The 14704-nt window shown below is 43.1% G+C and overlaps 1 protein-coding gene across 3 annotated transcripts in view; it reads right to left on the bottom strand.

Moving 5' to 3' along the window:
- Positions 1 to 10453: 10453 nt before the first annotated feature.
- CEP162 (centrosomal protein 162) overlaps positions 10454 to 14704 on the bottom strand; it is an 84227-nt gene continuing 79976 nt past the window's right edge. For 2 of the 3 annotated variants that reach the window (XM_079780188.1, XM_079780189.1), the window contains exon 27: positions 10454 to 11896. In XM_079780188.1, the coding sequence (XP_079636314.1) occupies positions 11690 to 11896 (207 nt within the window). In that variant the 3' untranslated portion in view covers positions 10454 to 11689. The remainder of the gene's footprint in view (positions 11897 to 14704) is intronic. The other variant, XR_013813959.1, reaches the window with a different exon arrangement.

Here is a 14704-nt window from a genome sequence, read left to right as displayed (position 1 = left end):
TTCCTCCAGGGCACCGTGGCACCAGCCCACAGCTTCCCGTTCTGGCTTTAAGTTTCCTGTTTGTTTTTGTCACCTGGGAATTTCTTTTTCCTTCATGGTTAGCACACGGTTATTTTTGTTGCTGTATTTTATCCAATATTACTAAGAGTTTTACTTTTTAAAGGGACTCACATTAGCTCAATTCACCACATTTCCAGAACTGAAAACTCCAGTTCTAGAGTATCTGTCAGATTCTTCTCAAACATACCACTCAGTATATTTCTCTGGTGAAAGTCTTTATCCTTTCATCTATTTTGTCCATTATTTCCTCCACTTTATTGGACATATTAATTATTTTACAGCCTTTATTTGCCTACCCTGATACCCGGGCTTACATTTGTTGTCTAATGTTTCTTATTCTCACACTAGAGGCCCGGGGGGGTCCCCTCAGCCCAGCCTGCACTGTCTCCAATCCGGGACCCCTCAGGGGATGTCCGACTGTCAGTTTAGGCCCAATCCTGGGGAATCCGGCAGTCGGACATCCCTCTCACAATCCGGGACCACTGGCTCCTAACTGCTCACCTGCCTGCCTGCCTGATTGCCCCTAACTGTCCCCCCTGCTGGCCTGGTCGCCCCTAACTGCCCCCCCCCCCGCTGGCCTAGTCACCCCCAACTTCTCCCCCCGCTGGCCTGGTCACCCCTCACTGCCCCCCTCTGCTGGCCTAGTCACCCCTCACTGCCCCCCCTGCCAGCCTGGTCACCCCCAACTGCCCCCCCCCCTGAGGGCCTGGTTGCACTCGAAGCCTGCTGCTCAGTCGTTTGGTCGTCCCTCACTAACCCCCCTGCCAGCCTAGTCACCCCACACAGCCTGTTCGGTCGTCTGTTTGGTTGCGATGGTCACTTAGGCTTTTATATATATAGATTATCAATCATATAGTCTTGACACTTCACATGTCTAGCAATTTTTTATTATTCAGCAGACACTGTGAGCAAAAAATCCAGTGACACTACTATGCTGTCACCTTCCATGAGAGCAATTTCTCCCCTTCCTGTTAGGCAGGTAAGGTGAGGGGCTGATCATCTCACTCTAGTCAGGCATGGAGATGGGTCAGGACTAAATTGCAATTTTAAAAATAAATATCTTTTTATTGATTTTAGAGAGGAAGGGAAAGGGAGAGAGAGATAGAAACATCAATGATGAGAGAGAATCATTGATCAGCTGCCTCCTGAACATCCCCCACTAGGGATTGAGCCCTCAACCCAGGCATGTGCCCTGACCAGGAATTGAACCTTGACCTCCTGGTTCATAGGTTAACGCTCAACTACTGAGCCACACTGGCCAGGCCTAAGATGCAATTTTTAAAACAACTTTGCAGTATACTTGACAAAATAACCTTCATATACTTAAAGTATATAATTTAATATATTTTGACATATGTAAATACTCAAGAAATCATTACAATCAAGATATGAACATATGCATTAACCACAAAAGTTTTTTCTTGCCCTTTTGTAATCCTTTCTCCCCCATCCCTTCCCCTGAAACCAACACATATATGGACAATTTATTTTCAATATGGGCACCAGGGGAATTTAATGGGGAAAATATCTTTTCATCAGATAGTTCTGGAATGATTACATGTCAATATGCAAAGAAATGAACTTTGATCTGCTTTTTATTGACCTGCTCTCTGTCACTCTATATTGGTTTGCATTTACAAGATATTTGTATGAATGCAATCATGCAGTATGTACTCTGTTATGTCTGGCTTCTTTCATTCAGCATAATTATTATTTTGAAATTCATCCAGGTTATTGTATCAACTAGAGGCCCGGTGCATGAAATTCATGCACTGGTGGGGGGTGTCCCTCAGCTCAACCTGCACCCTCTCCAATCTGGGACCCCTCGGGGGATGTCCGACTGCCTGTTTAAAAACAGGCAGTCGGACATTCCTTTCACAATCCGGGACTGCTGGCTCCCAACTGCTCGCCTGCCTGACTGATTACCCCTAACTGCTTCTGCCTGCCAGCCTGATCACCCCCTAACCACTCCCCTGCCAGCCTGATCTATGCCTAAGTGTTCCCCAGCCAGCCTGATCATCCCCAACTGCCCTCCCCTGAAAGCCCGGTCACCCCAAATGCACTCCCCTGCTCCCAGCCAGGACCTGGGCAGTGGCCTGGGAGACTGTGCACCTCCCCCCACCCCCACGATCTGCTCCCAGCTGGGACCTAGGTCTCAGCTGGGAGCAGATCATGTGGGGGGGTGTGCCATCTCCCAGGCCACTGCCGGGGTCTCAGCTGGAAGCAGATCCGCCCGGGTTGCGGCTGGGAGATCAGGCGGGGGAGTGTGTGCCTTCTCCCAGGCCACTGCCTGGGTCGCAGCTGGGAGAAGATCACGCCAGGGGATGTGTGCCTTCTCCCAAGCCACTACCTGGGTCTCAGTTGGGAGCAGATCACGCCCGGGGTGCGTGCCATCTCCCAGGCCACTGCCCGTGTCACGGCTGGGAGATCACGCCAGGGGGTGTGCGCTGTCTCCCAGGCCACTGCCCAGGTTGCGGCTGGGAGAAGATCACGCCAGGGGATGTGTGACTTCTCCCAGGCCACTGCCCTGGTCGAGGCTGGGAGCAGATTGGGGGGAAGGAGGGGAGGGGGAGGAGGTGGTGCAGCCTCCCAAGCCAATGCCCCAGTCACAGCTGAGTGCAGATTGTGGCGGGGGGGGGGGGGGGGGAGGTGGGGGAAGGTACACGCGGCCTCCCAGGCCACTACCCAGGTTGTGGCTGGGAGAATATCACGCGGGGGGTGGGGGGGGAGGGGGGAGGGGGGTGCGCGCTGTCTCCCAGGCCACTGCCCGGGTCGCGGCTGGCTGGGAGATCACGCGGGGGGGAGCGGGGGGGGGGGGGGTGCGCGCCGTCTCCCAGGCCACTGCCCGGGTCGCGGCTGGGAGATCACGCGGGGGTGTGTGCGCGCCGTCTCCCAGGCCACTGCCCGGGTCGCGGCTGGCTGGGAGATCACGCGGGGGGGAGCGGGGGGGGGGGGGGGGTGCGCGCCGTCTCCCAGGCCACTGCCCGGGTCGCGGCTGGGAGATCACGCGGGGCGGGGTGTGCGCGCCGTCTCCCAGGCCACTGCCCGGGTCGCGGCTGGGAGATCACGCGGGGTGGGGTGTGCGCGCTGTCTCCCAGGCCACTGCCCGGGTCATGGCTGGGAGATCACGCGGGGGTGTGTGTGTGCCGTCTCCCAGGCCACTGCCCGGGTCGCAGCTGGGAGATCACGCGGGGCGGGGTGTGCGCCGTCTCCCAGGCCACTACCCAAGTCGAAGATCACACGGGGCGGGGGTTTCCTTCTCCCAGCCCACTGCCCGGCTCTCGGCTGGGAGCAGATCACACGGGGGTTGTTCGCAGTCTCCCAGGCTACTGCCAGGTCGCGGCTGGGAGCGATGTGGGTGTGGCGGGGAGGAAGCGGCGGCAGCCCTCCAGGCCAACGGCCAGGGCTGCGGCTGGGAGCAGATCAGCCAAGGGTATTCGGGACCCTCCCAGGCCAACAGCCCCGGTCGCATGCTGCCGGCTCTCAGCGGTAGCCCTCTCTGGGCCTGGGGGACTTCGGTGGGCCTGAGAGGACTGGGCACCGCCATCTTGTGGCCATGGGCGCCACCATTTTTGTCGCGGAGTGATGGTTAATTTGCATATTACTCTATTATTAGATAGGATAGTTCATTCCATTTTATTCCTCACTGTGTTTCATTTTATGGATAATCATAATTTGTTTATCTATTTACTTATTGATGGACATTTGGGTTATTCACAACTTTGGCTATTAAAAATAAAACTGCTATGAATATTTGTTTACAAGTCTTTGTATGAATACATACTTCTATTTTCTTATGTGCCTAGAAGAGGAATGTCTGAGTTATATGGTAGATAGGTGTATATCTTTTATTTTCACTTTTCTTCTGCATTTTCTTTTATTTTTTAATTTAAATTCTTTATTTTTTAGGTAAGTGTATATCTTTTTAAAAAACTAAGTAGTTTTCCAAAATGGTTGTATCATTTCAAATTCTCACAGTGTATAAGCATTCTGGTTGCTCTGGCTCATTGCTAACATCTTGTAAGGCCCATCTTTTTAATGATATCCATTCTAATACTAGTATGTGTGTGTAATAGTATCTCATGGTGGTTTTTAGTTGCATTTCATTAGTGACTAGTGCTTATTTTTCGTCTGGATATATTTGGTGAAGTGTCTTTTCCAGTCTCTGGCTCATTGTGTTTTTGTTTTTGTTTTGTATTATTATTGAGTTTTGAGAATTCTTTATTCTAGATATGAATACTTTATCAGATATATAATCTGAAAATAGTTTATTTTAGTCTATGGCTTGTTTTTTCATGTGCTTAATAGTGTCTTTGAAGAATGGTAAAGTCCAATTTATCAATTTTTGAAAAACCATTCACTTTGACAAAATAAACTAAGCTTCATTGTACTATCAAAGAAATCTGTGCCAAACTGAAGGTCATAAAGGTTTAATCTTATGTTTTCCTGCTAGAAGTTTATAGTTTAGGTTTTCTATGAAGCTTTATTATCCATTTGGAGTTAATTTTTGAGTATGTTGTTCACTTCTTTGCTAATGGACATGTAGTCGTTCCAGCACCATTTCTTGAAAAGATCCTTTCTCCATTCAATTGCCTTTGTGCCTTTATTGAAAATCAGTTGTCAATATATGTATTAGTTTATTTCTGAATATTCTATTCTGTTCCATTGGTCTATTTGTCTATTTTATGCCAATATCAGCCTTCTTGATTACTGTAACTTTATAGTAAGACTTGAAATAAGATAGTATACATTCTTCAATTTTGTTCTTTTTTTGAAGTTGTTTTGGGCTATTTGGGGGTCCTTTGCCTTTATGTAGGAATTTTAGAATCAGCTTTTAAATTTTCTTCCTTAGATACCGTTCTGCCAAAATTCCACCCATTTCTTAAGATTAATCTCCAAAGCCACATTTTCCAAAATATGTTTTTCTTTCTTCTGTACTCCATTCACACTTCATAACACTCCTATTGCATTTATTCGCAGTTGGCTCTATGTACTTGTCTGATCTTTCCTGCCATACCGTAAACCTCCCAAGATCAGAAAACTTGACTCGTTCCCTCTGTGTGCTGAAAAACCTTGCGTTATGTTTTGTAGGAGTGAGCCTTGCATTCAGAGAGGGCTACAGAAGACATCGAGTTCATTTCCTGCATATTGTTAAGGAACCCAGCAGATTTAGAAGGATTTATTTTATTTTTTGTTATCTCCAAGATCTCTCAACCTTTATTTCTGTTGCTATTACTGTACCTTCAAAGAATAATGGGATAATTATTTTCCACACGTCAAAACACTCTCATTGACTTGTGATAATTATATGAAGCTGTGTCAATCTATTTATTGTTCAGATACTCCCTCAACATTGAGTTCTTGGGAGAATGTCATATCTTTAAAGCTATCTATGATCTCTTTGGCTACCAGGGCAGTAGTAGTACCTCAACTCAGACCTGCTGATTTCCATTGGTTCCTTACAGCTCTATACTAGCCCTCAATGGCAGTTGTAGTCTTGCCTTTAAAAAGCCTATTATTCTCAGGAAAAATTTTTGCATGGAGTATCATCATGTCCTTCATATATATATATGTTTTTATTGATTTCAGAGAGAGGAAGGGAGGAGAGAGGGATAGAAACACCATGATTAGAGAGAATAATTGAATTGATCTGCTCTCTCCTGCCCACCCCTCATTGGGGATTGAGTCTGCAACCAGGGCATGTGCTCTGACTAGGAATGGAGTCATGACCTCCTGGTTCATAGGTCGATGCTCAACCACTGAGCCACACCGGCCAGGCTAATCATGTCCTTCTTATGGGAGAAATTCAGCCCATTGATCTGGCAGCAAGGAGTATGTTTACTTATTAGAAACAAATAAAATGGGAAAACTGTTTTATCATCCAACAAATTAGCAGCATAACTCTATGAGTAGGAAAATCAGCTTTCTCATCACACTCAGGCACCATGTCAATGTGACACTCACTGTGGGTAATGATTTCTCCTGTGAGAAGTTTGAGGTTTAAGGCACTTATGAATGGATTTTGTTTTTCTTCCTTAGTAATTACATCCTCAAAGATTGTACAGGTCCTGTGTATTTGTGTAGCACAGCTCTAATCTTTATTAAAGCATCCTGTGTTTAAGGGCTGGTAGACAATTGGTTAGAAGGTAGAAATCTTCTTAGATTTTTGTCCTAAACTAGAATCTTGATTAGTGGTTAAAGAAAATTCACATTAAAATCTTAAAAAACTATGTATAATGTCAGATAGGTACTAGACTTATCAAAATGATCACTTTGTAAGTTATGTACATGTCTAATCACTATGGTGTACACCTGAAACTAATATAATATTGTATGTCAACTGTAATTGAAAAATTAAAGACATTATTAAAAAAATCCATGGCCTAAAAAGTCTTAACTACAGTGATATAAAATAAAAAAGATAAACATTGTAGCAGTTATAAGCCCATTTCTGTGGCAGTGTAGCAATGATTCCTTCTTTATAAGAGTGTGAGAGGCCTGTGCCATCATTGTCAATGTCATTAAGAAATTGATGTCTCTAGGTGTTACAAAAATAAAGAAATGGACAGGGAATGTGTGCTTGTGTGTGTGTGTGCATGTGTAAACGAAGAACAATAATTAGAAATAAGATGCAGAAAATATGTTCCATTCAGAGGAGAATGTGATCATGAGAACCTGGTGTGGTGGACAGAGGAAGTGGTGGGAGTGATTTGGTCCAATGCGAGCATGAGGACACAGCAGAGGTGACTGTATAGATGGCATGGTTAGAAGATTAGTAGTTTGGTTTGAATGAGGGGAGTGTGAAAGGCAGAATCCCCCCTCCCTTACCCAAGGTAGCCGCCTGTGAAAATATTACTGTTCATGGCGGAAGGGACTTTGCAGATGTGGTTAAGTTAAGGCGCCTGAGATGGGAAGAGGCCTGCATTATCCAGGTGGGCCCAATCTAATCACGTGGGTCCTTAAAAGCAGAGAACCTTTCCAAGCTGAGTTGAGAGTCAGAGGGAGATGGGACCCTGCAGGAAAGTTCAGAGAAGTGAAAGGTGCTGGCTGTGAAGGTGGAGGAAGGGGGCAACCGCCAAGGAATGTGGGTGCCCTCTGGAAGCTGGAAAAGGCAAGGGAACATTCTGTCCTAGAGCCTCCTGCTGATTCCCTGACTTCAGCCCAATGAGAACTGCATTGGATCTCCGACCTACAGAACCGTAAGATGACATACCCATGATGTTTTAAGCTGTAAAATTTGTGGTGATTTGTTACAGCAGTAATAGAAAACTGCCGGAGGATTTGTTTAGAGGTCTTGGAGTGTGGAGAGGAAGGCTGGGATCAGACGGAGTAGTACCTTGAAGGCTAAGGTAAAAATTCCGTTATTTACACCTAGAAAAACAGCAGGGTGAAATGGGTGATGGTTTAGTTTTAGGAAGAACTACCTGGCACTGCTGTTTTGCTGACTGTTTGGAATGAGAAGAGCATTGGGTAGAGGAAGCAAGTAAACCTCTATCAAAAAAGCAAGCAGTAAAATGGTGACTGGGCTTCAGTGGACAGAGAGATGCAAGCGTTATTTTGAAGGAATTGGCTACAGGTTTGTTGATTCCATGCTGGGGAGAGTTAGCTAATGTGTGGCCTGAAGGTTTGCGCCTCCTCGAAATTCACATTGAAACCCCGTACTTGGAGGGGGCTTTGGGGAGGTGGTTAGGTTATGAGGTCGGGAGGGCAGAGCTCATATGAATGGGATTAGTGCCTTTGTGAGAGTCTCAGAAGGGCTTGCTGTTTTCCACCACGTGAGGATTCAGGAGAGAGCCATCTTCAAACCAGGAAGCGAACCCTCACCCAGACTCTCCACCTTGGACTTCCCAGCCTCCAGAACTGTGAGAGAGAAATGTTTGTTTCATCTATGGCAATTTGTCAGAGCACACTGAATTCACTAAGGTCAAGGATGCCTCAAAGTTTAGGACCGACTAATGTTGAAACCCAGGGGAGCGGGCAGCTCATTTCAGGGAGAGACATTAGCTGGTTTCAAACATGTTGACTGTTATGAGGACAGTGAGTAATTCGGGCAGGAATGGGGAATAGGGGCTGGCCCTGAGGAGAGGACAGGCCGAGAGGCGGACCCGTTATCCTGCCGTCCTGCTGGGAGCAGAGTTGTGCTATGAATATGGGAGTAGCTATGGTCTCTGGGGTATTTGTAGATGGAGGTCAAGGGACAAAAGAAGGCGATTTGTTTACTAAGCTCCTATGTGTGAGGGACTGGGCTGCTGTGAGGGCTCTGGCCCCGGGTCAGGGGAGTGAGCACCTGGCTGTTCTCATTAGGCTCCTTGCACGTGGCCATAATGAGCAAAACAGGTCAGAAGACAAGGGCATGCACGTGTGTGGTTATTTACACTGCCTGCCTGGAGCTGGTGGGAGAAAAAGCAAAGGCCGCTTTATTTCACTGTCTTCTCTAAGGAGCAGGCCCAGTTTCACCCTTTTAGAAGTATTCTTTCCCTCATGATCTCCCTTTTACCTTCCTCACAAATCCTTCCCCAAGTCCCTTCCAGACTTTTCTCTAAGGAGTTACACAGGCCAGGTGCCGTTGTCCTCATCTGTCCTCTGCATCACAACTTCTTCACTGTGATATAATACCCTGAGGTAGGAGGGCCCACCGGCAGGCGACCTGGAGGGGTTCAAGTGCAGAGCAGGCCGAGACCGGCTCTACTGGGCCACGCTCCTGGTGTGCTCTGGCCTCGTCACTTTTGTGCTCCAACGATGCATTCTTGGTACGACTGTCCTATTGCTTTTGTCTTCTCCTCCATGAAGTCTAGTCCATTTCTCGTTCTACAATTTACTAACAACTCCTTTTATTCTAATGAAACTTGGTGCTTCTCTTCCTCCTCTGGAGATTTCCTTTTACTGATGCTGCCCTGTTACTTACACAATCTTATAAAGTAGATGTAGGTGGGAAAGAATATCTTCCTGTTTGTACTCTTCAGGTCAGTGATGGGCAACCTTTTGAGCTTGGTGTGTCAAACTTCGCCAAAAAACTGAGCATAACTCGGGTAGTGTGTCACTTTGAGGAAAAAACATTATTTCGCAAATGTTTCATCCTCAGCATGCGGCCGCCTCAGCGGCCGCGTGTCATCAGAAATGGCTACACGTGTCAGTGCTGACACGCGTGTCATCGGTTCGCCATCACTGCTTTAGGTGGTTGTGATTGAAGCTTTCAGCAAACCTGGAGAGAGAAAAATGGACCTATGGTTTAAACCAGTGGTCGGCAAACCGTGGCTCGCGAGCCACATGCGGCTCTTTGGCCCCTTGAGTGTAGCTCTTCCACAAAATACCAATTCTCTCATCATTGATGTTTCTCTCTCTTCCTCTCTGAAATCAATAAAAATATATTTTTTAAAAAAAGTGCTTTTTTACAAAAACATCTTCTACATGTGCTTTTTATTAAAGACTTCTATAGAAACTGAAGAAAGGCCATAAATGGTTCAAATACTGCAATAGGATTACCCATAACTTGGATTAGAAAACATTCAAACTTCACTTTTTTCACCACTGAGGAGCTCTTTGGAACAGGAAGGCTGTCGTAACTACAAATAGGAAAGAAACCTTATTCTGAGTAAGGTTACCTCTTACTTCATGTGCGTGCAGATCTTGGACTAGTCCTCACAGGTATGGGTGGGAAAGGGACTGCTTTCACCTAGACATTTAGTCATAAATTTAGGGTTTTTGCAATATGGAATGAGACCTAATACTAAAGCCCGGATTTCCCAGGGTAGCCAGTAGTTGTAGAATGCTATGGGCTCACCCAGAAATCTCTCTGCACAAGTGTGTTCAGCGGTATTCTGATGAGGTTCCCAAAGGGAAGGCCTATGGATGCCTTATGACATTGTGAGGAGTTGGAACTGGTAGGAGAGGATTGATATTTTCTGGAGCTTAAATCTTCATAAAAGTGTCCAAAGTTGTCTATCTTCCATGTTCTCATCCTGGACCTTTAGTGTATTGACTAACGAATGGAATATGGTTCTTGCTGGTTTTAGTTGTAACTAAAAGTTCTGAAAGTATTTATGGATCCTTAATCTGTAAATAGAATTGAAGATCTCACATGTGCACAGCTTACTCCAAAACAGAATATAAAATCCTCATCAAAATAGGATGCACTTTTGCTGTAAGTAATCATCTATTTGATGCTTGCACTTCTTGTGTTTCAGAATCAGTCATGTTTGTGCCTGGAATGAACAGCCCATGAATAGTCCGTCAAAAAGACAAAGTGAGAATGGGTGTAGCTATAAATTAATAGGTTTGCAGATAAAAACCACACAGAGCAAATAATAACCAAAACAGTTTATATTATAACTTAAATTAAGATTCTTTCACATAAAAAAATAGCAAGTTATAATGCTTTTTGTACCCTCTTAGGAAAAGGACATTAAAAAATGCTGAACATTGACATTAATTGCATTTATTATTAATTTCCACATTTCACATTTGCTATCCATAATTCCACCAAGACCTGTTTCACCTGTCCTTTATACAGTGCTTCACATTGTAATTATTATTCTAGAATTGCATTTATTAGCCTGTGGTTATTGAGCACTTGGAATGTGGCTAGTCCAAGGAGAGATGTGTTTATAAATGTAAAATATACCAGAATTTGGAGACTTAGTATGAAAAAATGTAAAAACTCAACTTTTATATTCACATTTTGAATATATTAGATTATATAAATTTCCAAATTAATTACATTTAAAATATTTTTAAATGTGGCTACAATAAAATAAAATACGTGGCTCACATTAATTATACTTCCATTGGACAGTACTGGGCTAGGACATCTGAAAACAAAGTGGCTATGGCTTTAATTGACCAGTATCTTATATACTCACTATTTGCTTTTGGAAATGGGAATTGCAAAGTAAAATAACAATCTGGCTGCTTTTGTGCATGCTTTTAGTTTTTTCTAATGAACGTATATTACCTTTTAAATAGAGAAAGTAAAAATGTTATGTTCTGTCTACAACTCGAAGGAGTTACAAAAAATGGACTGGCATTTAAGACATGTAGCATAAAATAATAAACCAAATCCTCTTATTACTTGTATATTTTGCACTTATAGCAGGTGAAAAAAATGAGGCACGTAGAGGTGGGAGTAGAAATCGGGTGACAAAGGTAGTTCACTATCTACAGAAATTATAATTCTTGTTCAAGTTATTGTGGAAACTCTCCTGCTCGGTGACGGGCGATGTGGTTGTGCAAGCCACTGTGCTCACACCCTCCCTGCGTTTCCATGAGAAAGAGGAGCTGCTTTTCTGGCACTTACGACGGCAGAGTAGGTGCAATTTTCTTTTCTTTTCACACCTAGCGTATAAGTGAGAACTTTTACTATGAAATTCACCAATTCTAATCTCCTGACATAAAGAGATTTGTCTGTAAATTATTTAAAACGTGACTGGTTAAAGATTTTCAGTAAAATATGCTAAATGCTCCTTTTTTTTTTCTTATTGGTTAAGAGCAATTTATTTTGAAATGTTGCTTTTGTGCGGTTTTCTGGGAACATCCGGGAACACTTGTTTTCAACAGCCTTCTCTGACGAGGCACGATCCCAGCCACCACGCATCAGGCCTGCCAGGAGGTCCTATGACGTCTGAAGTTCTAGTTAATACTGTGGCGCACTCACTTCCTCCGCAAAGGCAACGGGCACAACCACCCCCTGCCGCTGCAGCTCCCGCAGAACATCTAAGATCGAGTCTAATTCTGTGCGGAACTTGTCCAGCTCACGATTCTTCAACTGTGCGAGTCTTTTCCATTTCTCAATTTCTTTGTTTTGCTCAGTTTCTACTACTTGGTGTGTCTGCTGTATTATCTGTAAATAAAAAAATTCCATATCAATGTTGGAGTTCACAGTGGGGGAGAAGGACATTTACCAATTTCGAAGAGCTAACGGGGGACAATATGGACAACAGTAAAGCTGTGGCCTGGGAGGAGAGGAGGGGAGCCCCACCTAACGGGTTTCACTGTGTCAGCAAACAGGCTTGCAGGTGAAGGTGGTAAGAAGAGGGAAATTTAGTATCTAATTCTGCTAGGGAGTTTTACAGTATTTCTTTTTTTTTTAAAGCTGTGAATAAGAGTACCATTTAAAGCATCAGAAATTATTTCCAATACCTTGGTATGAATCCAAACATCCAATAAGCTGTTCCTCTTCAGAACAACCCTTGAGATGCAATCAAGACAGTTTTCATATACTGTACAACGCATGTCATTGCAATCATTCTAGAACTAGAAATAGTGATAAAAGCATACATGTAGCATCTACCACATGCCAGGCTTGGTTATAAGCACTTGATCCATGTTAACTCATTTAATTCTGCCAACACAAACAGGAGGTAGATTTTATATATATATACACCCCCATTTAACAGGTGGGGAAATTGAAGCACAGATAAGTAAAAAAACAAGCAAAAAAACTATCTGGTCAAGTTTCACACACAGACCGTGGGAGGCAGCCTGGCCCCAGAGTCCCTGCTATTAACTTTCACTACACTGCCTTGCTTTTGGGGGTCAATGATAAAGTGAGGGTACCCTGACAAGTACCTTAAGAAAATCATTAGGCACAAGCATTACAAACCATAGAAAGCTAGACATACAAAAACTAGTTAGGGCAACAAAACCAATAATGTTTCTAAATGTTAAACATGCTAAACATCTTCAATATAACTTTTTATCTATAATCCTGCCTTGCTATAGAATAACTTAATGATTCTAAAATAAATCACTCAGAAATATTGTGTGAACAGGTGTTTGAGTTAAGGGGAACACAACATGCTGTATACATGTTCAATTCTAAGCTAATACCATCACGTAGTTTCAAAATTGTTTTCTTGTGATGAAAATTTGATTTACTTTCCTAGCAATTTTCAAAAACACAATACAGAATTGTTAACTATAGTCACCATGCTGTCCATTACATCCCCAGAACTTATACTGGATGTTTGTACCTTCTGACCATCTTTATCAAGTCTCCCCACAAGCCCCCAATTTTATCTATGAGGTTTTTTTTTTGTTTGTTTTTAGATTCCACATGTGAGGTCATATAGTATCTGTCTTTCTCTTCCTTGTTTCACTTAGCATAATGCCCTCAAGGTCCATCCACATTGTTGCAAATGGCAGAATTTCATTTTCTATGGCTGAGTATTGCTGCATTGTATGTATACACACCACATTTTCTTTATCCATTCATCCATCAGTGGACATTTACATTGTTTCCATGTATTGGCTGTCCTAAATAATGCTGCAATGAACATGGTGGTTCAGCTATCTCTTTGGTGTAGTGATTTTGTTTCCCTCAGATATATAACGTGGAACTGTTGTATCACTTAGTAGGACTGTTTTTAATATTTTAAGGAACCTCCATACTGTTTTCAATAGTGGCTGCACCAATTTACATGCTCACCAACAGTGCAGGTTTCCTTTTTCTTCACATCCTTACCAGTACTGGTTGTCATTCTGATGAAAGCCATTCTAAACAGCTGAGGTGGTATATCATTGTGGGTTTGGCTTGCATTTCCCTAATAATTAGTGAACTTGAGCACTTTCTCATTTACCCTGTTGACTATTTAAATATTTTCTTTGGAAAATGTCTATTCAGGCCTTTTATGTGATTTTTAATCACATAATTATTATTCCTTTTGGTGTTGAGTTATATGAGTTCCTTGTATATTTTGGATATTAACCCCTTATAAGATGTGTGGTTTCCAAATACTTTCTCCCACGTCATGTTGCCTTTTCTTTTTTTAATATATTATTTTTTTGTTGCCTTTTCATTTTGTTATTTCTTTAGCTGTGCACTTTTTAGCTTAGTGTAGTTCCACTAGTTTACTTATTTTGTTGCTTGTACTCTAAGTCTCATATTCAAAAAGTACTTGTCAAAGAGCTGTTTCCCTGTTTTCTTCTAGTAGTTTTATAGTTTCAAGTCTTACTTGAAGTCTTTAATCCATTATGAGTGATGGAAGACAGGGATCTAGTTTCATTCTTTTGCATGCGGACATTCAATTTACCTAGAATCACCTATCAGAGGGACTATCATTTCTCCAATGAGTATTCTTTACTCCTTTATCAAATATGTTAACTGTATATGCATGGATTTATTTCTGGGCTTCTGATTCTATTCCACTGGTCTATGTGTCTCTTTTAATGCAAGTACCATACTTTTTGAGTACTATAGCTGTGTAATATAGTTTGAAAATAATAAGTGTGATGCCTACAGCTTTGTTCTTTGTTAGGATTGGTTGGGCTATTTGGGGTCCTTTGTGATTCCATATGAATTTTAGAATTCTTTTTATTCTAATTATAGTCATGTGCTACTTAACGAGGGGGGATACGTTCTGAGAAATGTGTTGTGAGGCAATTTTGTCATTGTGCACACGTAACAGAGTACATTTATACAAACATAGGTAGTATAGCCAAGAGCTTGGACTAATCATAATTTCCTCAAGCACAAGTGAGAGCATAGAATTCATTTTCCCTGAGCACACAGGGGTTGTGACTGATGCAGGTGAGCCAGGTGGTAGAGGTAAAGTCGCTTCAGCCACAAATACTCAGTGACCAAAAATAAAAGGCATTCGAATTGGAAAGAAAGAAGTAAAAATGTCATTTGCAAATGACGTGATACTAT

The sequence above is a fragment of the Cnephaeus nilssonii genome (assembly GCF_951640355.1).
Source record: "Cnephaeus nilssonii genome assembly, chromosome: 9".
Lineage (NCBI taxonomy): Eukaryota > Metazoa > Chordata > Mammalia > Chiroptera > Vespertilionidae > Cnephaeus > Cnephaeus nilssonii.
This window is presented reverse-complemented; position numbering and strand designations above follow the sequence as displayed.